Here is a 26,911-nt window from a genome sequence, read left to right as displayed (position 1 = left end):
TAAAACACCACATAAACCACATTCTTAAAGTACTAAGCAGTTTAAAATCACCACCTCACTATTCTCAGTTTTCAATTTGCATTTAGATGTACTTGTTTACAGACCAAAGGTGACAGTGCTGAAAACAAAACTATTTGACAAAAAACTCTTTATTAAAAAAACAACAAAAACATCCAGCAGAGTATGATCAAAACTATTAATCTATTTTTCCTCCATTTACAGTGTCAACATTCTCCAAATATCTTTAGTATCACATATCTGTAATGAAAGAGGTCTTTATTTTTGAGAAGATTATACTAAACAAAAAACATCATACGAATATAAATGCTTTGTGAAACTGTGTGCTTTGAAGAAATGTTACCCAAAAGCTATATCCAATATATGTTTATTTTTACAAATACATACTAAAGATACTACACATGTATATGATTAAAGCATCTGGAGAAATACATGAAACTTGCCACTGTTTATTCATGACTTAAGTAGTACACTGGAACGTCGGTTCACGACCATAATTCGTTCCAAAACCCTGGTCGTAACCTAATTTGGTCGTGAACCAAAGTAATTTCCCCCATATGATTGAATGTAAATGCAATTAATCCGTTCCAGACCGTATGAACTGTATGTAAATATATTTTTTTTAAAGATTTGTAAGCACAAATATAGTTAATTATACCATACAATGCAAAGCGTAATAGTAAACTAAATGTAAAAACATTGATTAACACTGAGAAAAACTTGAACAACAGAGAAAACTAACACTGCAAGAGTTTGCGGTATAGCGATACAAACTTTTTTTTTTAAATGAGTTTTAAGCACAGGGGAAAAAACAAGCATTTGAAAAATACAGAATTTAATAAACCACCAAGAAAAGTACAATTTTAACAATGCACGGTACAAACCGATCGCTGTAAACAGAAGTGAAGTTTAAAATCCAATACAAAAAAGTCTTCATTAAATACAAGGTTAAAACAATGCTTTAATCTGTCTCTAAAAACAAGCCTGGTGCATTCTTGAACTGCCTTCTCGGCCTCATGCGTCTCTGTCTTTCCCTCTCTCTGTCTCTGTGCGTGTGGTTGTGAACAGATGCAAAAGTTGGCAAACTTTTTGGTCGTAAACCAATTTGTACGTGTTCCGAGACGTTCATGAACCGAGGTTTCACTGTTTCTTTAGGGGAAAGGCATAAGTTAAAGTTTAGCTTCTAAATAAATTCAACAAACTGTACAGAAGTCTTGCTGCACACTAGCTCATACATTTTACATTAAACTGTTAGAGACTTCATGTCACACAATTATGCATAAACATATAAAGGTAAATAAAATGTCTGCAAACTAGTATCAAACTAAAAATAGTGCACTTACACAAAACAAAAATGCACCCTTTGATATTCTACAATGCAGCATGCTTTGATTTAATAAAAGGCTAAAACCTAAAAATTCTCCCCATCTGGAAGACAGCACAGTGACAACAAGTAAGCTATCTTTTTAAGGACAGAGCCTCTTTAAAGATCAATCAGCTTAGAAATGTATATACAGCTTTAAGACCTACTTTTTCTCTGTATTTTTAAATCATCTTACCCACAGTTTAATATTAATGTAATATAGCTAAAAGCACTCATTTTTAGGGTTGGGTCTCAAGGACCGATTTTAAATTTCCAAGAACCGGGGAATCAAAAAGACATTTGTATTACAGCTCTACTTATCGATTCTTACACGCGCATTTTCAATCAACTATGTAACCATAATGCCGTAGACTCATACCACAAAGCATCTCAGCTGGAACATTTGCTTTGTGGTAACTGTCGGCCATCAATCGTGAACCCCTGGCTTAGAAGCAGCTGTCTATAGTGTTTGTTCAATGAGAAACTCGCCTTGTGTCAACTGCTCATGGATGCTTTCCAACCAGTGCGAGTGGGAGAGGTCCCTGGTGACACAAGCTGAGCTTGCCCGCGCTCACTCTCTCTCTCTTGCTAACCCAGGACTCTACCTTACCTGTGTAATGCAGTGTGATGATGTGGGTTCTGCTCCACGCTCCCATCTTCCTTCTGAGAGCCTTTGAGCCCGACACTGTCGGTAATGTCACCGATGAGCTATGCAGTGAGGAACAACCAAGTAAGGGGATGGTGCAAAAAGTGTCAAGTGGTTTTATTTAAAAACAAACAAACAAAAACAAAGTGTCCAGATAAATAATGCAGCGCTTTACAGATCTTTAAATACATAATCCAATAAAACAGTTGTAAAGTGGAGGTTGAAATTAAACAATACAGTGATCCCTCGCTATATCTCACTTTGACTTTCGCGGCTTCACTCCATCGCGGATTTTAAATGTAAGCATATCTAAATATATATCACGGATTTTTCGCTGGTTCACAGATTTCTGCGGACAAAGGATCTTTTAATTTATGTTACATGCTTCCTCAGTTTGTTTGCCCAGTTGATTTCATACAAGGGACACTATTGGCGGATGGCTTAGAAGCTACCCAATCAGAGCATGTATTACATATTAAATAAAACTCCTCAATGATATATACGATATGCTTCCCGCGTGGTGCTTGATTGTTTGCTTTTCTCTGCCTCTCTCACTCTCTCTTTGACATTCTCTGCCTGACGGAGGGGGTGTGAGCAGAGGGGCTGTTTGCACAGAGGCTGTTTGCCTAGAGGATACAGACGCTCCTCTAAGAAATGCCGCTTTATCGCGGTGCTTCGGCATACTTAAAAGCCCAAAAGCACGTATTGATTTTTTGATTGTTTGCTTTAAATCTCCTCTTGCTCTCTCTCTCTCTGACGTTCTCTGCTCCAGACTGAGGGGGTGTGAGCAGAGGGTCTGTTTGCACACAGGCTGTTTGCCTAGAAGATATGGACGCTACTCTAAAAATGCTGAAAGACTACCTTCACATTGCTCCCTTCTGTTGTGGCTGCTTTACTGCAGTGTGCATACTTAAAAGCCCAACAGCACGTATTGATTTTTTGATTGTTTGCTTTTCTGTCACGTTCTCTCTCTCTCTCCGACATTCTCTTCTCCTGACGGCGCTCCTTTGAAGAGAAGATATGTTTGCATTCTTTTAATTGTGAGAAAGAACTGTCATCTCTGTCTTGTCATGGAGCACAGTTTAAACTTTTGACTAAAGGGTGTTATTTCATGTCTAGAGGGCTCTAATAATGTTAATTATAATATAAATAATGTGGGAGAGTTTATAAGGGCTTAAAATATCTATACTAATAAAAGGCAAAGCCCTCACTCACTCACTCACTCACTGACTCATCACTAATTCTCCAACTTCCCGTGTGGGTGGAAGGCTGAAATTTGGCAGGTTGATTCCTTACAGCTTCCTTACAAAAGTTGGGCAGGTTTTATATCGAAATTCTACGCGTAATGGTCATAACTGGAAGCAGTTTTTCTCCATTTACTGTAATGGAGATGAGCTTCAACGCCGTGGGGGCGGAGTTTCGTGTGACATCATCACGCCTCCCACGTAATCACGCAGTACATAGAAAACCAGGAAGACCTCAAAAAAGCGCTCAAGAAAACATGCATTATATAATTGAGAAGGCAGCGAAACAATAAGAAGCGAGTTCTGCTACTTCGGAAACAAAGCACGATGTAAACCTACACTTTAAATTAAGTTCATAGACAGGCTGCCGCTGGCGTTTTTAATTTAGTGCCTGCCCATATAAGGCCATCCGTCAGCGGCAATCCAATAGCAAACTGCCACGGGTAAATATTCACGGGTGAAGGACTGTGCTTATGGAGAGGAAGATGAGATGGTCAGGGTGGTGTTTGACACAAACTCAGCGAAACTGCCAGAGAAAGTTTTAAGTGCCAGGACTAAGGTAACATTAAATAAAGCTATGGACATAGCACGAGATGGCACCAGCACAGCTGGGAACCTTCGATGCAAGTACACCGAGTGGCTCACGTGAACTGATGCAGTGCACAGATAAAAAGCAACAGTTCCAAAGAGCTGAACAAAACCGAATTACACAATTGAAAAGGCAGCAAAAATATGAAGCGTCTGATAAGCATATTCATAAATGCAGCTACTGTGGAAACAAAGCACACGGTGGAAAAAGTCAATGTCCCGCTAAAGGAAGACTGTAAAAAAAAACCCGTGCATGCAGTTTGTCACATCACAGATAAAAAGGAAGACGAGCTGTTTATTGATGCAGTAAGGAACTAATCGATGAATGAAACCTCTTATCTTTACAGCGATTGACAAACACGGAATGTAACTTGAACACATCGTACAAATACGAGCCTGATTGAAAGAAATAATGATAATCAAATCCTTGATGACAGCAACATTCAATAACACTCACAAAACAATTACTGTATATTGACAATCATGTTACGTTATTTTTAAAATGTTCCCTTTTCTTTTCATAACTTCTACTTCTCCACTGCGATACACGGGTATATACATAAATGTATATCTATAGCCCGATACATACTTTAGCATAGACAAGCGGTGGCGCAATTGTAGAGTCTTAAGCCTCTAACGCCGACATTCGAGGTTCGATTCGAGAGGGATGTACTGACTATGTATGCGCGCTACCGATTCATTTTACCTTCCCATCTCCTTGGTTTGGGACGTATGAAAAAATATTAGGTTAACGCAGAATCATGTTACGTTATTTTTAAAATTTTCCCTTTCTTAGCACAAGCACAGTTGAGAAGCTTCGATGCATGTACTCCATAGCGCGTTAAAAATAACGCATTTAATCACACTTTCAATTCCAAGCAAGCGGGAACTTTTGTCAATGCATGATTTCCTGGTACATCCATTACACTGATGCACACATCACAGCTACAAAAATGTTAGAGTCGGAATAAAGCGCGTTCCTACGACTGATCATTTCGACTACCCGAGCGAAGCCTTGATAAAAGCATGGTTTTGTGCACACTGAAAAGCAAGCAAAATTAGATGCATTACAGAAAGCGGACTTTGTGGCTCTTACTGGGGATCATTGGACTTCCGTGACCGTTAGTAATTCTAAATACATCTAATTACAAAATGTTCAATGATCACACTGTTTTAGCCTAATGTACAAAATAATTTTGGCTAATGTTACTCAGAGTTTAAAGAGTAAGCTGGTCAAATTACCTTTTATGTTTCTGACTTATTTTTTTAAGAAGAAAAACTGCACTTTATGGTGAAATTTTGGTTATTATTATTTAAAGACAATACTATTCTGAAAATGTACTTAAAGTACTTAAACTACCACTTTATTTTTAAGTCTGCCCAATTTTAACCAGGGATGATATTTTTGTTTCTGTTTTGAATTCAAATGCAGTTTAAAAGCTTTTTTCAGAAATTAAAACAGCTTCAGTTTACAATATTCATGTCCATGTCTATTATTTGATTCTGTAAGCCCACTAAAACCGTTTTAAATAAAAAAAAAAACATTTGCGATTTGGGGCAAATTTACGTGTCGATTACATACGATTAATCAAGATTAATTCTTACACAGCCTCTAATTAATTGGATTAATTTTTTAATCGAGTCCCACCTAATATATATATGTAGATATATATATGTAGATTTGTATATATATGTGTATATACAGTATATATGTAGATATGTATATGTTGTATATACAGTATGTATATATGTGTGTGTGTATATATACAGTATGTGTATATATGTATATATATATATATATATGTTTATATGTATATATATGTTTATATATGTGTCTGTGTGTGTGTGTGTGTATGTGTATATATATATATATATATATATATATATATATATATGCCAGCAACACTCATGACAATTACAAAACAATTACATTGTCAATCATGTTACGTTATTATTAAAATGTTTCCTTTTCTTTTACTTCTCGCTGCCAATGCAGCCATTTTGCTATATATATATATATATATATATATATATATATATATATATATATATATATAAATAGATAGATATGACAACACCACTCATATCAATGACAAAACAATTACATTAACAATCATCTTACGTTATTTTTAAAATGTTTGCTTTTCTTTTCATAACTTCTTTAACACACTACTTCTCCGCTGCGAAGCGCGGGTATTCTGCTAGTATAAAAATAACCATAGAAACATATGGTTTCTACTTCGCGGGGGTTCTGGAACGCAACCCCCGCGATCGAGGAGGGATTACTGTAAATCCTTTAAAAACGAAGTTAAAACAATGGCTGGAAGCTGTCCTTTTAAAATCAGCCCAGTGCCTTTCTACTGGTGACTCCCCTGCTTCTCCCGTCCAGGCTATGCACCAGGGGAACCACCCTACCTGGAGCTGACCTTCTCTCCACATTCTGATCTGGAGGCTTTCAGATCTTTGGCTTCGGCTCAGCGCTCTCCAGACCGAGACTTGGGTTCCCTCCCCAACGGCCAGGATGCTCACGCTGGGGAATCCAACCTCCCAAGCCTCTCGACTCCTGCCGTCTTCTGTGGTGAGCCATCCTTCTTCCGGTCACAATGCTCAGCAGGAGCGACCACTACCAACTGCCCTAGGTGTCAGCCAAACACCCCGCTTAGTGCTCACTGTCCAGCTGACCGCGAGCCTGCGCTCACTCGCACTGGCTGTCCTCTCACCGCTACCTGCCTTCTTCTCCTGCCAACTTAAACTTCATCCGTCTTTTCTTTCTTTTTTCCTCATCTTCTCCCGCTAGCCGCCTCTCACTTCTGTTTATCATGGGGAAATGGATCAGATGTGGCAATCAGCAGCTCCCGGGAACAATCGCAGATGCGGACTCCTCTTCATCTGTGCACTTAAATGAGAACCGCCGCATTACAAATTCCCCGGGAACTGCTTGGCCACACACTACACCCCCTCATTAAGCCGCGGGTGCGGCGATTGTTTTAAAAAGTGGCCTTTTGACATGAGCCGTGGACCCGCTAGACCACATGCAGCACTACGTCATACAGCAGCATCGTGTCAATTTAGTTCACTCAGCTCATGAACTATGGATCACTGCAAACGGTCAAAAGTGTGGCTATATTTCAATACAGAAAATAGCGACAACACAAAATGCAGCAATTGTAGCAAGATAATTTCTTTTAAGGGATGCTGCACAACAGACATGTCAAGACAGTTACGTATTCAGATAACATTACATAACGTAACTGGTAGCAGTATAAGCAGCTCTTATTTTCAACTCCAAGGCAGCAAATTAGCTTGCATTTAATAAACAATATTTTTCTAAGATGATCATTCGTGGTGCTTTAATTCCACCACTTCACCTTCAGTGCAGGCAAGGATCCCAAGCTGTGACACACTGTTTAGTTTGGTGATGAAGGCAAAGATGCCTACGGAGAAAACTGAAGGGTGTCACAGATCAGTCGTAGAATTTGTGGTGAAAGGGCTACACTTTTTTTCAGTTGTTCAATCGGCATCATTTAGGTAGGTAGGGAAAATAAGTAATAAGTATAATAAAGCAGTAATTTGATGATTGTACTTGCAGCTAATTTTAGTGTTATGTTGAATATTTCCAGGGAGATGACAAAGGCCCTAAAATCCAAAGTACACTCCTTCTTTTAGACATATTTTGTCTAATCATTGGGTGCCTGCATGGTATGAGGCAGAAGTCAAAATTAATATCAGAACTCAGCAATTTGTTGAGCAAAGTAAACTTAACCAGCAATAGCTGGATAAGTATTTCTCAAGATCATCATATCATAGTGACAGCACAGTACATCACAGATGGAAAAATGAGACAGAAAGTTCTCAAAACAAAAGAAGTTTATAAAGCACAAAAAGAACCAGTGATGGCTGAAGAACTCAGTGATATTCTGCAGGAATTTGGCATCTTCAATAGTAAATGGTGTCAATGCAGTTAATGTCACTGTACTTAATGTTGCTAATATGGATGTAGCAATAAAAAGCTACAGTTCATAAAACTATGCATACTACCAAAAATGTTGATTTTTCTTAAAAAAAATTGCTGACTTTATTGCTGCACAAATGCACACCCGTTTTACTTTTTGTATCTGTGATATTCAGGTTGAAGAAATTTTAAATACTCGTATTATTTTAAAATTAAGATGAACTGTTTAAAACGAATAAAGAGTTTTTTGTTACTGAAATTGTTCCTTTCCCTGAAAGTGTTTACAGGGAGTGGTTCGTAGCGTGATTTGTTGCCATGTTACTTTTCTTGGTGGTTTATTAAATTAAAGATTTTTCAAATGTTCCTTTTTACCCCTGTGCTTAAAACTCTTTCTAAAAAAAGTGTTTACTGTACTGCGATCGGGTTGTAAGGCTATTAGTGTGAACTCCTGAAATGTTACTTTCTTGGTTGCTTGTGGATGGTTTTGAAATAAAGTTCGAATTTGTTTAAATGTTCTTTTTTTTTGCCCCTGTGCTTAAAACTCATTAAAAAAAAAAGTGTTTACAGCAATCGGGTCATAAGGCTATAGTGCGAACTCTTGCAATGTTAGTTTTTTCTGTTCAAGGTTTTCTCAGTGTTATTCAATGTTTTTACATTTAGTTTACTATTAGATGTGCATTCTATGGTATAATTAACTATATTTGTGCTTAAACATCTTTAAAAAAAATATTTACATACAGTTCATACGGTCTGGAACAGATTAACTATTTACATACAATCCTATGGGGGAAATTGCTTCGGTTCACGACCAACTTGGTTTACGACCAGAGTTTTGGAACAAATTATGGTCGTGAATCGAGGTTCCACTGTACATGGTACATACAACCATTTTTTGTTACTTTATTATTTCTGTAACTGTGATTACAAAAATTACAAGCAATACCAGGAATTAAACAAAACAAAACACAGAGTACTACTTGCATTGGTTGTTTTGAAAACCTTTGACCTACTGAAGCACTGCATAAGAAAATACATTCCACCTTACAGTCTAAATTTAATGAATCTTTATGGTCAAATGTTAAGTCTGTTAAAGCAACAACTGTGAGATCTTTATAGCTCTGCTAGATTATTTTGAAAACTGACCCACAGACTTGTCAAAACTGACTAGATATTTCTAGGCTAAATATTTAGTTATTGTCAAAGCCTGCGATATTAGGAGGATTGTATATGCACAACACATTATATCCCAAATCTCAAACTAAGGGACAGAAAACTAGTTAATTGTACAAAACAACATTTTAATTTTCCGACCTGTTTCATCTCTGTAACACGTTATAAAACTTTGATTCACCCTAGAATTAGAGTTCGCTATTGACAAAATCATAATATATAAAAAATTAATATTACTGTTGACATTATTATTCTTCATTAATTTTCAATGGGTTAGAAGTCGATCAGCTCTTTTTGATGTTTAGAGTTAAATTCAGACCAACATCTAGCATTACAAACTAGGGATGTAACGATTAGGTTCAATTTATAATATCATGCTTCGATAGCCCACAATTTTTAAACAAAATCTGAATGAACAAAACCTGTGAGTGTCTCAAAAAAAATAATAAAAGATTTTCAATTGCTATTCCAAGCATTTCAGAATCAGCAATGCATTTCCCTTGCCACTACCTGAAAAAATTATAGTGCAAAAAAAAAAAAAATTCTAATAACTGTACTGGTTATCTATACTAATAAAAGGCAAGCCCTCACTCACTCACTCACTGACTAACTCATCACTAATTTTCCAACTTCCCGTGTAGGTAGAAGGCTGAAATTTGGCAGGCTCATTCCTTACAGCTTACTTACAAAAGTTGGGCAGGTTTCATTTCGAAATTCTACACGCAACAGTCATAACTGGAACCTATTTTTCTTCATATAATGTAATGGAGTTGAGCTCGATGGCCGTGGGGGGGCGGAGATTCATGTGACATCATCACGCCTCCCACGTAATCACGTGAACTGACTATCAACGCAATACGTAGAAAACAAGGAAGAACTCCAAAAAGCACTGAAGAAAACATGCATTATACAATTGAAAAGGCAGCAAAACAATAAGAAGCGACCGAGTCACACATACAACCATATTAATGAGTACAGCTACATCGGAAACAAAGCACGGTGTAAACCTAAATTTTAAATTAAGTTCATAGACAGGCTACCGCTGGCGTTTCACATGCCCACAGGTAATGCGGGATACAAGTTTAATGAGAGGACGCAGGATATAAACGAGAGTTTTGATCACTTTGTAACTAAGTTAAAATTACTGGTGAAGGGCTGTGCTTATGCAAATTCCGAGAGACTGTCTTTGTGGGGGGATTGACAGTTAAGGCGGGTGAGAGAGTCACGTCATCATCTCCCCTCCCATTCACCTCATTTTGCTGTGAGCTGAGCTCCGCAGCTAACGCAGTCTTGAGGAACTAACTTTGTGACGCTGCCACCAAATACTCACAGAAAAATCCAAAAGTTAATACACACGCTGTCTCTAGTTTCTCCACACTGAATCCTCCAGGCACTACTTACAAAAGGTTACATTGTTACGCTATTTTTAAAATGTTTCCTTTTCTTAGCACAAGCACAGTTGAGAAGCTTAGATGCATGTGCTCCATAACACATTAAAAAATAACATATTTAATCACACTTTGCATTCCAAGCAAAGGGGAACTTCTGGCAATGCATGATTTCCTGGTACACTGATTACACTGATGTACACATCAGAGCTACAAAAATGTAATAGTCGGAAGAAAGCGCGTTGCTACGAATGATTGGAGGAAAATTTCATTTCAAATGACTACCCGACAGAAGCCTTGATAAAAGCGTGGTTTTGTGCACACACACACACACACACATATACACACACATATACATATACATATATATATACATATATGTGTGTGTATGTATATATGACAGCAACACTGATGACCATGACAATCATGTTACGTTATTATTAAAATGTTTCCTTTTCTTTTGCAGAACTTCTTTAACACACTACTTCTCCTCTGCGAAGCGCGGGTATGTTGCTAGTGTGTGTATATATATATATATATATATATATATATATATATATATATACACACACATATACTAACCGGATTCCAAAAAAGTTGGGACACTATACAAATCGTGAATAAAAACTGAATGCAATGATGTGGAGGTGACAACTTCTAATATTTTATTCAGAATAGAACATAAATCACGGAACAAAAGTATAAACTGAGAAAATGTATCATTTTAAGGGAAAAATATGTTGATTCAGAATTTCATGGTGTCAACAAATCCCAAAAATGTTGGGACAAGGCCATTTTCACCACTGTGTGGCATCTCCCCTTCTTCTTACAACACTCAACAGACGTCTGGGGACCGAGGAGACCAGTTTCTCAAGTTTAGAAATAGGAATGCTCTCCCATTCTTGTCTAATACAGGCCTCTAACTGTTCAATCGTCTTGGGCCTTCTTTGTCGCACCTTCCTCTTTATGATGCGCCAAATGTTCTCTATAGGTGAAAGATCTGGACTGCAGACTGGCCATTTCAGTACCCGGATCCTTCTCCTACGCAGCCATGATGTTGTGATTGATGCAGAATGTGGTGTGGCATTATCTTGTTGAAAAATGCAGGGTCTTCCCTGAAAGAGATGACGTCTGGATGGGAGCATATGTTGTTCTAGAACCTGAATATGTTTTTCTGCATTGATGGTGCCTTTCCAGACATGCAAGCTGCCCATGCCACACGCACTCATGCAACCCCATACCATCAGAGATGCAGGCTTCTGAACCGAGCGTTGATATCAACTTGGGTTGTCCTTGTCCTCTTTGGTCCGGATGACACGGCGTCCCAGATTTCCAAAAAGAACTTCGAATCGTGACTCGTCTGACCACAGAACAGTCTTCCATTTTGCCACACTCCATTTTAAAGAGCTTGTGGATCTTGCTTAGAAATGGCTTCTTCTTTGCACTGTAGAGTTTCAGCTGGCAACGGCGGATGGCACGGTGGATTGTGTTCACTGACAATGGTTTCTGGAAGTATTCCTGAGCCCATTCTGTGATTTCCTTTACAGTAGCATTCCTGTTTGTGGTGCAGTGTTGTTTAAGGGCCCGGAGATCACGGGCATCCAGTATGGTTTTACGGCCTTGACCCTTACGCACAGAGATTGTTCCAGATTCTCTGAATCTTCGGATGATGTTATGCACAGTTGATGATGATAGATGCCAAGTCTTTGCAATTTTTCGCTGGGTAACACCTTTCTGATATTGCTCCACTATCTTTCTGCGCAACATTGTGGGAATTGGTGATCCTCTACCCATCTTGGCTTCTGAGAGACACTGCCACTCTGAGAAGCTCTTTTTATACCCAATCATGTTGCCAATTGACCTAATTAGTGTTAATTGGTCTTCCAGCTCTTCGTTATGCTCAAATTTACTTTTTCCAGCCTCTTATTGCTATTTGTCCCAACTTTTTTGGGATTTGTTGACACCGTGAAATTTTGAATCAACATATTTTTATTTTAAAATGATACATTTACTCGAATTAAACGTTTGATCTGTCATCTACGTTCTATTACAAATAAAATATTGACATTTGCCATCTCCCATCATTGCATTCAGTTTTATTCACAATTTGTTTAGTGTCCCAACTTTTTTGGAATCCGGTTTGCAAAAATTATATTTATATATATATAAGCCGATTTATGACAGCAGCAATCCAAGCTGTGAGAAAACACTAAGAAGGAGGCGCGTCAGACGTCGTGGTATATTTTCTGATGCAGCTAGACGAAAACAACTTTGTAATGCTGCCGCCAAATACTCGCAGAAAAATCCACAAGTTAATAGACACACTGTCGCTAAATACTCGCAGGCAAATTTACAACTTAATAGAGATGCTGCCGCTAAATACTCGCATAGCGATTTGGGTAGTGAACACTTCGATGAATGGAACCTGTTATCTTTACAACGGTTGACAAAACGGAATGTAACTTGAACACAACACATCTTCCAAATATGAACCTGATTGTAAGAAATAATGATAATTAAATCCTTGATGACAGCAACACTCATAACAGTGACAAAACAATTACTTTGACATGTTACGTTATTTTTAAAATGTTTCCTTTTCTTTTTCATAATTTCTTTAACACACAAATTCTGCTGCGAAGCGCGGGTATTTTTCTAGTAAACAATAAATCTCCTTCCTTTGGGTCCCAATCCAGGTGGTTCATTGTGTGGTGGGTGTTTTTAAAAAAAAAAAAAAAAAAAACAACACAACTATATCCACATTTTCAGGTAGCAACTATGACAGGCATTCACAATATCTTCTGCAGTAGAAAAACAAATGTTCACAAGGAACAGAGGTTACTGGAGTTAAGATACACATTTTGGCCAGTGGAGAAAGGTACTTTGTAAAATTGTCTCTCCACCATTTAAATGAACAGCACATGAGTGCAATAGGGGACTCTTTTCTGTACATATTAATTTCTTGCTCTATCTCAATCATGGGCAGTGCTACTCATTCAGTAAAATAATCTCCAAGCAGACCTTCCAGAGCCAACTTTTTGGGTTGTGGTTGTTCTAGCCAAGAACCATGTTGTTCTGCTGCCCTTTTTCCTGTTCCCTCTGTTTTCTGGATCTACAAGTAGCAGAGATTACAAGCTTTATATTTTAAAAAAATGACTAGTTACAATTCAAGTTGTAATATCTACAGGTAAACTTTGTTTAGTAAGGTAAAGTCCAACATTTAATGTGTAAATACTATCAGTTTCATTATGTGCCGTATCACTAGTCTGCTTTCTATCTCAGATGCTTCTCTGAGTATTACTACTAGTACTTTACATAACATACTTTTTACTGCGGAGTACAAACACTCACTTACAGAGTAAATAAATATCTGGCTGCACTATAACTGCTTTGCTTTCTCCTTCAGCCTGCTGGACACAGTATCTCTCTGGCTGGGTTCCAGATGTGGCAGAGTTCTAAATCTTGCATCCATCGTAGCACACTCCAAAAGAAAATCATAGTCTGCACTGTATCTGGCCATGAGGTCTTTCAGAATTGCACTCTTTACGCTGGTCACTGTAGTCGAGACCTTCTCATGATCATGTTATAACTTTGGTTCTCCCTGGAGGTCCAGCTCCCTGTAGTGACCGAGATGCTTTTTGAATCTTTTAGGGATTCCTTCACACTCATCTTAGCCATGTTGTACATGGCCGGCAATACAGTGCCAACAAAAGTGCACGAGTGAGGGAATGCTGTACTTCGGCTCTAGCAAGTTCACAAGCAGCTGAAACCCCTCATTCTCAACGATGGAAACATGACTCATGTCCTTTGCAATAAACAAAAAAACCACCAATACAAATAATAAAGTATCTATCTGTTATTTCTTTGGCCCTTGCACTCAGCTGTAGAAGAGGTGCTGCAATTTTGCCTTTAGGCAATTGCTTCTTTGTAGGCAGCGATTTGTATTTGTCACTCTGATGGCATTGTAGTACGCATTTCAGAATGTCAGGTGTTTGTTGTAATGCATGTCAAAACCCTCTTACAGTGACTGCAAATGGCCTTCATCTTATCAACAATTTACTTGCCGTTTTCTCATTTAACAGGAAATCCAAAATGGGGCCAGACAGTAGACTTAAAGACAACGGGGCATCCTCAATTTTTACTTCGTCTGTTTCCATCATTAAAGTTACTCTATGCCAGGGGTAGTCAATTATGATTTAAGGAGGTCTGGATAGAGAACATTTCCTCACGTACAGGTCCGCAGCATCATCATGTAATGTAAAAAGTAGAATACAACTAAAAAAATGTATAAATTTTGAAGTAGCATTGCCATTGTATCAAAATCTGCAACGTGTGAAGTCAATGACTCAAATCAAACGAAGAAAGTTCAATGTCATTTCAACAATATTTATTTTCAGTGCAACTCTGGAGGGCTATATACAATAAAATAAGAAAAAATAAATAACAGTAAAAGTAAGTAAAAGCAAGGTAACTGACATTCAACCGAGAATTATAAATAAGTACTTTCATAGTAATAATAATAATAACCCTTAACGTTTCAACAAAAAAAGACTCAGCCTCATAAAAATATATGAGTTTTTAATATGTCTACAACTGAACAGGCATAACCAGTTTCACAGTAAATCTGAACATTTTTAAATAACTGAACGTATTTTCCCCTCATATCTCACTGCCTACTTTCTCTTGTTCAGTGAGAGGAATGAGCTCTTGCTTTGTGTGCCAGGATTTTAAATCTGGGCTGCAATGGAGGCAGTGCCATCCTCATGCATGTGTGAAGATTGCCATCACTCAATGTTTTTTTTGTGACGTCCCAAAATCCACGCATCTCTCGAGGTAAGACTCGTTAGCGAGTTGTTGGCCAGTAAATGAATGTGTTAAAATCCTCGTTGACCGATCGTTAGTTGGCATTAAGATTGCTTATTTTCTGTAGCCTGACTGGCAAATTTAGTGGGTAACTTTTCTCAAATGTAATTTTGTGCTTAGTTTCATAGTGGTGTTTCACATTCCCGCTTTTAACTACTGCCACCATCTCAGAGCAGATGAGACACAGCGGTTTCAATCTTCCTATGGGAAGTATGAAAATAAAGCCCTTGGTCCATTCCGGATTAAAAGCCCGGTTTTCAGTGTTAAGCTTCCGCCATTTAGCAAAAGCCATGGCACATTGACTATTTTGTCGCTTTTCTCTCTCTTGTCTTCTCACTCCTGTATATGTTTCTCTACCTGTCACTGCCGCTGCCACAAAACTACCAGATGTTTTCACTCAGAATGCTGGTTTTCTGCTCCTCTATTCAGTGAAGGCTCGCCCTACTCTGCCTGTGATTGGCTGAAATTCTTGCCTTCACTTTAACCAATATCAGTCTTCATGCCTAAACCCAACCAACTCGAACCCACGAAGGCAACAAGTACTGGCCAATCAGAGACACGTAGGAGGTCCCTTTTACTGAGTAGCGGTGTAGAAAAAATGGCAGAAAAGAGTCACCGGTAAAAATGTAATCTCCGCCAAAACTCAATGATATGTCTGTTCTGGGTCTGAGTCCAGACAGAACAGAGTCTGGGTCCAGACCAAGACCACGGTCCGCCTATTAGTGACCTGTGCTCTACGCTTAGTTACACAATCTCAAACTAAGGCCTGGGCTGTTAATGCATGTATGATGCTTACTGTGCCCCCAGTTATTTATATAATAATAAAAAAAAATTAAAAAAAGAAAAAAAAAAAGCATTTCAGTTGTTAAAAAAGAGCATTTAAGAAAAAGAGAAAACACACAACTTTTTGTTAGCACTTAGTAAAACAGACTCCACAACATTAAGATCAACATCTAGATATGCACAATGCATTTCGTCATATTTTTGACTAGTGAAATTGTGGCACAAAATACTGTTACATTCCTATTACAAAAAAAAAAGACTTTATCTACATGTCATCTGCCCTAAACAGTGATTTAAATATTTTCCTGCCTATTAGAAACAACTTAAATGAGGATCAGACAATTATATTTGGCTATCCTTTAACAATAAATGTAATTAGTGATCTTACTGATAAAGCATTTAGATATTTTATGCTATTACTTTGATTAATGACAATGTTTCACCAATAATTAGCCAGAGCTTAAATCCTGTTGAGAAAGCCAAAGAGGCTGCTACATTTCACTGAAGTGCAAGTTATTACTTGCAAATACAGGCAGAATAACATGAAACATGATAACATTGAATGGCCTGATGTTCCTTCTCTGCTCATAAGCTATATTAGTTGTATTAGCTACTGTATGTACCACATCTATATCTCACTACTTATTCAACACTGAATATCCTTTTTCATAATGTGTCATTTTAAATGTTACCCTATCAGCATAAGCCTAGTCACTTTAATTTACTTTAATAATTCTGTCACTTTAGTATATGCCACTTTAATAATATGTGCTACCTATCAGTAGTAGTATTTGCACAATTCCTATTGCACTGGCATTACTGTATGCACCTAGTGGTGTGCGATATTGGCAAAAAATATTCTCAATATTTTACAAATGTGTTTGTAAACGTCTTATTGATCTAGCTTGGTCTTAATAGGATAAACTGTAGCTTACTAATGAGATTTATGGAAAAAGAAGTTAATGAAAACAAGTCTTATTTACTTACTTAAAACTGAAGCAAAATAAAAAACAAAAACATTAAAATCACTAGTCGAAGTATTACTGAGATCAAACAATTAAGTGCAAGTATGAGCAAACCATTTCAAAGTGGTCTCCAAGGTTTACAAAACAAAACTGCATTAAGACCAACAAAATTTATGAGACCATGTTAAACAGACACCTGTATATAAGATATGTATCCAAAGGAAAAAAGATATTATTCATAATTCAACTACACAGCATGAACATTACAGTCTGGATAAACAAACTCCTCTACCGTACGGTGAATTGTGCAGCATACAATAGGGAACAACAATCTAACATACTGTACTATAGTGCAAAAATGCAAATTTTCTGTCAAATAGTGCACAGGGCAAAAACTATAGAATTTCTAAACAAGTTGTAATAAACTGCCCAAACATACAAAAAAAACTTAAACCTATAACATTTTCAAATAAATTACTAACTTCAAGTCCTGTCCAATATCGCACAAATAGATCAGAAAAAACAAACATTTGTAAAATTCTACTGAGGAAAATTCAAGTTCTGTAATAGAAACACCAGTCTGTCCACAGCATCTGGCATCAGAGCAGCACAGTTACATGTTAGGTCAGGTTTATACTTCACGCGATGCATGCTCCGGTGGACGCTCCTGCTACACTAGCATTTTACTGTTTATACTTGCGCGTGTACTTTACGTAAATCTGTAAGAATCCACCAGGTGGCAGGCAAGATATTATCACAGTAGGTCTGACTTTGCTGTGTTTTGCCTGGAACACCCATTAAATTCCGATGACACCGCACCACAATAATCGCTGAAAGGGATATTTAAAGATTAAATCCATCAATCCAGGGATGTACCCATTCCAGTTACCATTAGGAATGAGGCAGAAACAATCCCTGGACAAGGCATCAGCTCATTGCAAGGTGAATACAAGCGCTCACATATATATACTTGCGTCATTTTAGTGTCACCAAATCTGCACATCTTTGGAAGGAAACAGGAGCACACTGTAGAAATCCACCAGAAAAATACGTAAACTCCATGCAGAGAATACCAGTGACGTGACTCCCTGCGAGACAGCAGTGCTACTGCTCTGCCACCGTGTCACCTCCATGTGCGTAATTAATAGTATTTATTATTTAAAAGAAATTAACAATTTATCTGTAAAATGGAACATACATAGTTTAATGCATTTCATCATGAAACTTATATTAAGTATAAATCTAAGGATGCTAAATGTGCAGAGAGTTGGAATATTGTGTATTTAATGTGTTCTGTGTGGTGATCTACTGCTGGTTGCCCCTGCTGTCAGGTCAGGAGGAAGCCCCAGAAGCCTGTAGCGATTAACAACTGGGATGACATCCCACTTTAACCCCATTTATATCTTTTCACCATGTTCCTAATTTTTTTTCTCTATGGCTCAAATACAGCACTGTACATTATGTTGCTGTTGTGAAGTTGTAAAAAGAAAAAGGGAAAAAAAAAAAAAAACGCCACAAAAGATGGTATGTGAGACTTTTAAAATGCACTGTGTCATTATGATGGGGAATATGCAACGCTTGAATATAAAAGCACCACGAATGTATTTGTATGTCTGCATTTTGCTTCACCACATTGAAGCATTTCAAACATCGAAGCATGCACATCAATCCTGTAGGATCCTCAAAGCGGCTTTCTGTCACATGTTCATAGTAAACGGGGACTCTGACATCACATTCCAACTTTTATCACACTGCGCCCCCAACTTTCTCCTGGTACTGCAACAACCGCGTCATGTTAATTTCTGAGGATGTGCTCAGAGGACACGTCAAATGAACGCTGGGAACGCATGGCAGCCATGACACGTGCATGTACGCTTTCTGAGCATGAAGTATAAATGAGCCCTTACAACCTTTCCTGCTCAGAAGGACTGTTTGAGGCAGGAATCACAGGTCATTGTTTGTAAGTTTCTCCAAATTAGGGAAATGTACTTCTTGCGTTTTCCACCACTCAAGTGGATTTATATCACTGACCACCTCAGGTATCAAGTAGTTCTTGATCTCTTTTCAATGGCAGTGTGCAGAGACTCACCTTCTCTGAATTTCTGCTTTTTATATATATATATATATATATATATATATATATACACACACATATACACACAGTATATATATATATACACACAGTATATATATATATATATATATATATATATATATATATATATATATATATATATATATATAGCTGCCTTAAGACTTTTTTTTTTTTCTCCCTCCCTTGTGTCATCACCTGTTCTAACTTCTGTAGCCACAGGGTGGGCTGAAGCAGTTGATGGGCCTCAGGTAGGGCTGTCTTCCTCTGTCACCATAGTGATGAGTTTGGTCACCATAGCGATGAGTTCTGTCATAGCTGCTGTTGTAATGGCTTCAATCTTGTCATTATTGTAGCGGTGTTTGTTCAAATGAACTGTTAATGTATTGCTACATCATTACAGTTCATGGGCAACCAGGTTAACACAAGTGTTAAACAGAAGAAAGCAAAAGGAAATCCATTCTAAAATGTATAACATCATAATGTTTTGGAGCTTACGTAGCATTTTTAAAAATCAATCATTTCGGGAGGAAAACAAAGAAGTGCTTTTGCAGATTGAGTAAATCTCCTTCCAGAGGAAAACAGCATGGGATGGGCGACAAACTCCAAACCTCCCACATCTTACTATGCAAACCAAGATAACATTACATAGGCGGGTGTCAAATCCTGTCCCTGATCGTGATTGTACACATCCCTGTGAGCTCTGCACCTTGCACAATTGAGCTCCATTTCTACCCCATCACGAGACTTACAGTGAGGACCTTCTCCAACTAAGCCCTCTCTTTGCGCACACACACTAGTCTATCCTGTTAGGTTACATGAGACAGTAAATGTGTGACCCCTCGAGGTGTGTTTTTGATTGTTTTCTGCAAAGTGAGTGGCCTACTCAATAATTTCAACTCACACATCGTAAAAACAATATTATAGGTGATATATATCGCACACTCTATATTCACCATCTACATTACCTGTACAGGACAGTAAGATTTCAACACCAGTGTACTATGATTGCATTAGGCAACCTGCACTTAATATTATTTGTATAGTGTGAACTTAAATGTATCTAACTAGGTATAATTCTTGCTGACTGGTACATAAAAATTGGGGTCAATAAAGTACCTATTTGAAAATTGAATTAAGCTTTCCCACGTTTTTAAAGTGCTGCTCTGTAAAATGTGTACTACATAATAAATAATTGAAGAGTTGTGTCTTTATCAACCACCTCAAAACTCAAAACAAAGAGTTTTGAAAAGGCCAAATATTTAACATAATAGATACAAAATTAAAAAGTGTAGGTTTTGCTTGATATTACAAAAGCTTTGAGCTCTGGCGTTTGCAAGACGACAATCTTTCTAGGCAGATTCAGTTCCCTGTTAATCATATTAGCCTGACTTTTAATGCTGTCTTTCATTTTTAAGGAGAGTGAAATTTTCACAAATGCTCCGAAATTTTGCAGACACTTCTTTTGTGGCTTTGAATCATTTCATTTGTTCATTATTATGCCTTGCAATGATGTGCTCTGACAAATGTGCAAAAGAAAACTTTGTTGACCTATTGCCTGTTCGAAGATGATACATATATGAAACACTAATGAAGAATTTCTACATGCACTGCTCTTTTAATGCAAAACTTTTGAGTGAATTGCCAAAAGAAAAAAAAAAAAAATCAAGAATATGCAGGAATACTGCCCTGATGCAACTTTGCATTCAGTGCTGCCCAATAATCAATCATTTTAAAGTGTAAAGATGTGTTGTCTTGATGAACAACTACAATAGACTGCATATTGCTACTATGCTGGATTTTAAATAGTAGCGCACAGCAAGCACTTTAAGCACTCCTAGGATATATGTCCCTTCCTCTGACCAGCACAACAAACAAAAGAATATCTTCTGATGCCATCTAGATCAGAAATCAGAACAAGAATTTGTATAAACTAGATTATTGATTTGGATTTAACGGCATCACTTAAAACAAGCAACTTAAAACAATTTCATAGTGGATCATCTCATTACTGGTAGGCTTGTATTCTATACAGAGTGGTGACGGAAGTGGTATTAGGCAGGTGTATTGGACATACTTTCAGCTCAATGACAAAAAAATAAACAAAAAAAAAAATCTGTGGACCATATTACTGCTGTAGTAAATCAATATAATGAACAATTGTTCCAAATAAAGTAATTTCTGCTTTTGAAGTCAACACTGATTCTTTTGGTTATTTGTATATAGAATTTACGTATGTTCTACCAATGTATTTTATATTGTATTTCTAGATGGAAATTAATGGTCTTTGGAAACAGAAAAATGTTTCTACTGGTTGAACATTCAATTGAACACCCTCATGAAAATTGCCTACATGTTCTGGGGGTTTCATCCAGTAAAACTGAGTGCTTCAGCTGTGTAGCAGAGCAGGCTTTTGGGACCATGTGAAATGAACTCCTTCATAATCGAGCTTGTAAGGACACATACACTTGGAAACCAAACAAACGTTAAATCAGTGCTTTTTTATGTGACAAGAGGAAGTTACTCTGTTCTTAGAAATTTAAAAATAAAGGTTTTAGACCACACCATCTTAATGGAAGGCTCTTGAAATCCTGCACCAAGAAGCCCAGTGCCATTTTCTACTTTATTTTTAGACATTAAAACAGAAGAATACTCCAAATAAATGTAATCAGGCTACAGTAATTCCAGTACCTAAAAACAAAAACCCTAAAACACCAAATTACTTCAGAGCTGTGGCTCTGTTATCACTGATTATAAAATCATTTGAAGCACTTCTAAAGAGGAAGCTAACAGAGAAAAAACTTATTAGATCTTTCAGCTTGCCTACTGGTCTAACAGACAAACAGAGGATGCCACTGTCAATTCGCTTCATCTGTTACATAACCAATTAAAGCACATTAAGACACACACGGATCCTGTTTATAAGCATCTCATCCACTTTTTACACCATCCAGCCCCACCTTCTTGCAGACAGACATAAAAAGGGATTCATTTGGAAATTCAATGGTTGTCCGTCTGATAAGCTGTCCTCATCTACAGGGTCTCCTCAGGGCTATGTTCTTTCACCCCTTTGCACATCCTCTATACTAGTAGTGGACGCAGTAAATTTAAAATCTGGTTCTTCTTAAAAAGTTTGTGGATGACTGGGTAATTGCAAGCCTAATCAATATGAATGAAACTAGTGCTAGTCCAATGGTAGATTCTGTTAACTGGTGTTATGAGTCTCTCCCCCACATAACTGTTACAAATACTAAGGAACTGATAATAACTGATTCCAGAAGAAACACCATTCACAGACAAGAAACAATCATCAATGACCAAGCAGAGGAAATTGTTGACAGTTATAAATATGTGTGGATAATAATAGACACTAAACTGACTTCAGGAAAATACAGAATCCATCTGTGAAAAGTGACAGCAGCACCTCTGCTGCTAACAGAAGTCTTATGTCACTCTTTTATCTGATATTGACTGTGTCTTTACCTATGGTCTGCTGGCCTGGTTTAGAAATCTTAATGCCAGCAATAAAAATAAAAAGTCAAATTGCAATATGGAGCAAAAAAATAAGGTCTCCATAGTCCAATCTCACAGATCTACTTACCATTTAAGTATTACAGAAAGCAGAATGTATTTTGTCAGACAGATCTCATCCACTGCATTCTCAATTTCAGTTGTTGCCATCAGGTCACAGGTTCAAGGATAAAAAGCAATCAGTTCAAATACTCTGTCATTCCAACTGCTATTAATCTTCTAAGTTTAATTTTAATAAGCATCCACAGACATAAATCACAGGATGAACAGCTAACATTAGAATCAAACATCAGTCAAGTTTAAATGTTAAGTTTATTTTAATGTCTAGTATGTCTAAACTAATGTTTTCCCCACAAGTTTTATGCTCACTGATATATTTTATTTGTCCTAAGTTTGTTTGAAGGCTGTGCTCTTTGTTGCTGTGTGTTATGTTATGGTCTCTTTGTAAAATCTGACGACAAACCAAATTTCCCTCTTGGGACAAGTGAAATTGAAGTGATGTAACTAAAAAAAAAAAAATTAAAGCAAGCATATATTTACTTCAAGCGATGTAACAAGTATGAAATTTATATTAGAATTGAATATACTGCTCCAAGTTTTTAATAGTACTCTAAGTTGCATGCTGCTTATATTCTTGTATGCAACAGTTGGCTATTTGTTTATATTTCCCACCCAAAGTCTGCGTTTTTCCCTTCTTCCTAAAGATGAACATGCTATATTGCCCAGAGGGGACTGGCCAGTCTAATGGTCTGGAATCCCTACAGATTTTATTTTTTTCTCCAGCCGTCTGGAGTTTTTTTGTTTGTTTTTTCTGTCCGCCCTGGCCATCGGACCTTACTCTTATTCTATGTTAATTAATGTTGACTTATTTTATGTTCTGTGTCTTTTATTTTTCTATTCTTCATTATGTAAAGCACTTTGAGCTACTTTTTGTATGAAAATGTGCTATATAAATAAATGCTGTTATATTAACTGGCAATTCCAAAATTACCCCACGTGGGTGTGTGCATGAGTGAGCAGCTGCAATGGACTGGTACTCCACTGAGGACTAGTTCCTGCTTTGAACCCAATGCTACAGGAAGAGGAGTAGGTTCCTTCAATCAGATAGATAGACAGACAGACATGAAAGGGAGTATAAGAGAGAGAGAGAGAGATAGATAGATAGATAGACAGATAGACAGACAATAGGATACTTTATTAATCCCAAGGGGAAATTCACAATTAAAGAAATTTCCAAACTTTAAATGCAATATGGAACACATTGAATATTCAATGCTTATATCTCAGCACCCTTAAGCCCATAATTATAAAATTATAGTACAATAAGGTCCAGGGGTACTTATAAGACCAAACAAAACTAGACAAAAATGAAATTGAGTATAGAGCAGCCCTGTAAGGAGGGAGCTCATCACATTCACCAACTGTAAATAATCCAGGCATTTTATCAAGCTCCCGTTTTATAATCAACATAATTTTACTGGGAAAGCAGATCTGAATGAAACTGATGTGCGCTGTGAAATGTGTATTTAAAAAAACTGTTATATATACAACATATAAGACACCATGCTGCTCTTCTAGTATTCTGTACTGTGTAAACAGTTATGATCAGTTAAATCTCATGGGAACTTTAAATGGACAGTTTATTGGTAAGATATTTTGTCATGATAATCGTTTACTATTTATCACAATAATCAATTATGAACCTAAACTCGGTTACTATTTCGTTAATTAGTCATCTAGAGAAAAAAAAGTATTAACTGATAGACTTACTGTAAACATATACTGTACGCTTATCCACTATTCTGATCTCAAAAATTAATGGTTAACAAAAAGATTGACAACTCTTTCGCGGCATGCCGTATTCCCAGCGTTTCTTGCCACTTGACACAATCCAGGAATATTAAATTCACCCTGCGGTGTAGTCCTCGTCTCTGAAAGGTGCAATCAATTAACTACACATAAACACTGAATCAGCCATCATTGCGGAGCAGTGCCATGGTCGCAAATGTAAATTGTTGAAAACTCTCTGTAATCTATGCGCTGAAACTTGTCGATCGCTGCAGAGCTTCTCGGTCTCATTACAAATGGATCGTATAACATTAGCTTGTTCTGACTGCATGCTATGTAACAGATTTGTAGAATAAATAAACTGTAGTCCTATATAACTGAACCAAACCAAACGTTTGAAGAACACTGAGTGCAGTGCACATCTAGAAAAGACGATTTTAAAAACTACATTTTGACTTCATAAAAATGCGCTAAAAAAAGTGCAACGTTTGGCATTACAGTCATAACTGTAAAAACGAAACTTATCTCTGACAAGATTCACAATCACAGGGTCTGATCTGAAAAAATACACACGCCCACAAAAAAAAAGAGCCGTTTTCAAGGAAACCAAAGCACGGCACCCGGAGAAGCAGCAACTCTGACATACAAACAAGCTACATTACGGGAGTTTTAGAAGCCGGCCAAAGCGAGACCACCGACCCAACCTCTCTGAGAAACAATGATACCTGATAGCCCGTAAACCTGTAACCCGAGACGCAGAGTGCAATGGCTCAGAAGCAGCCTCACAAATCACACCCAGATTAACCGGTAACAAAAAACCCACCGCGACACCGGCAACAATCAATTCTAGAGTTAAAAAACAGCTAAATCCACTGACACTGGAGCGCAGAGGCGAGAGGCGGAGAAAGCGAACCGCCTCCCAGTACAGACGGGCGACGAAATAACACATGCAAACAGGAGATCGTAAGCAGATCAGACCCCCCTCCCGGACTTCGATATTATTCAATGCTGCAATACACTCCATTTAGTTGCCCTCTTAAACCCCGGTACATGTATAAGTACGTCACAGTCGTTGGGGTAAAGGGTATTAACTTTTCATTAGTTCGAGAAAGCTGACCATACGAGCACTTTAGTTTTCAAGCATGCCAGCCACTATCATACGCAAGCGCGCACACACACACACACACACGGGCTGCCTGCCCACGGGCTCACGCAAACTCCTACCCCTGGCTCGGCCGGGGGAGGAGGGCTTTGCAAAGTTGGCCCGGGCCCCCTGTTTACATGAGCGTCGGCGGCCTCGCGACTTAACTTTGCAACAAACACTTGCAGCGTCCAAAACAAGCAAACCGTTCACGAGTGACGGCCGGGTATGTGAGCGGTAGACCTTTGCCTTCAGTGCTTCCTCCCTACGGGCAAGATAAGGCGGAGCAGAGGTACGCAGAACAGCAAGTACAAGACAGTCACATACAGCCCACCTAAGGCCAAGCCAACCCGAGGCCCAGGGGCCTTCTCGGCTTCGCTCTCTCTACTCCGGCTGCCGTTCGGTTTCTTAAAGAAAAAAAATGGCTGATTTTTTTTTCACGTTAGTTTTAAATCACTTACCAGATCGAAGAGATTAGAATGGCAATCCTCCAGGCTGGCCCCGTTCGGAACAAAACAAGAACTCATCCTTTCACTCCAAGTACGAACACGCCATCATCCAGCTCCCAATAAAAGAGAAAAAATACGGAGCAGAAAAGTGGAGCTCGGCGAAGACTGGCGTGAAACAATCGCTAGAAGGAATGTAATTCGCAGCCTCTTCTCTTGCGTCCGCCGCCAGAAAATATCGGAAAAAATCCCCAAACACTCAGAGAGAGGAAAAATTAATGGTACCCCGAACCCCTCATTGTTTCCATAAAATACTATAATTTAGAGTAAAATGATATAGTTGTATTCGTGTCTTTAAAAAAAATCCCAAAGGTTCGTTAAAACAAAAAAAGCAAACGGGGAGATCAAATGAGCACTCTCCCCCTCCCCCTTGGTTTAAAACGGTTTAGGATTAAGAAATGCACATTTATTTAAAAAAAAAAATGCCCTCTAGCCCTCCATGGTCGCCAAATCCAACTTCGAAAAGGCATTCATGTTGTAAAATTGCGTCGAAAACCGGGCTCGGGTTATATTTTCTCGCTCGTTTCCACCATTATTTCGGTCGCTGTTCCTGCAGGTTTGCCATTTGAATTCATGGATTCCTTTCTTTAATGGCGGCCACAGGGACAACTCTGCCTCGAGCAGCCGATTGGCCGGCGTATGGTCATGAGGAGGGTGCATAAGCTGCAATACACCGCAGCAGCCACTAGGCGAGACCGAGCGGCGCTAGAGAGCTTGCAAACAGATCGGGTTTTGATAACGCGTCCCCTGGCGTCTCGCATCTGACATTGCAAGCGGAGTGCACTACTATTAATAAACGCCTACCGTCATCCCCATTGCATTACCAAAGCAGTTAGTTAATTTCGTGCCCTGACGTGACATAATTCCTTAAAA

At 38.0% G+C, this 26,911-nt stretch overlaps 1 protein-coding gene across 1 annotated transcript in view; it reads right to left on the bottom strand.

Moving 5' to 3' along the window:
* The window catches only part of med13a (mediator complex subunit 13a), a 229,515-nt gene extending 202,902 nt beyond the window's left edge, over positions 1–26,613 (bottom strand). The window contains exon 1 of the mRNA XM_039757031.1: positions 25,994–26,613. Within this exon, the coding sequence (XP_039612965.1) occupies positions 25,994–26,059 (66 nt within the window). The 5' untranslated portion in view covers positions 26,060–26,613. The remainder of the gene's footprint in view (positions 1–25,993) is intronic.
* Positions 26,614–26,911: the final 298 nt, after the last annotated feature.

This window comes from Polypterus senegalus, chromosome 6, assembly GCF_016835505.1.
Source record: "Polypterus senegalus isolate Bchr_013 chromosome 6, ASM1683550v1, whole genome shotgun sequence".
NCBI lineage: Eukaryota > Metazoa > Chordata > Cladistia > Polypteriformes > Polypteridae > Polypterus > Polypterus senegalus.
This window is presented reverse-complemented; position numbering and strand designations above follow the sequence as displayed.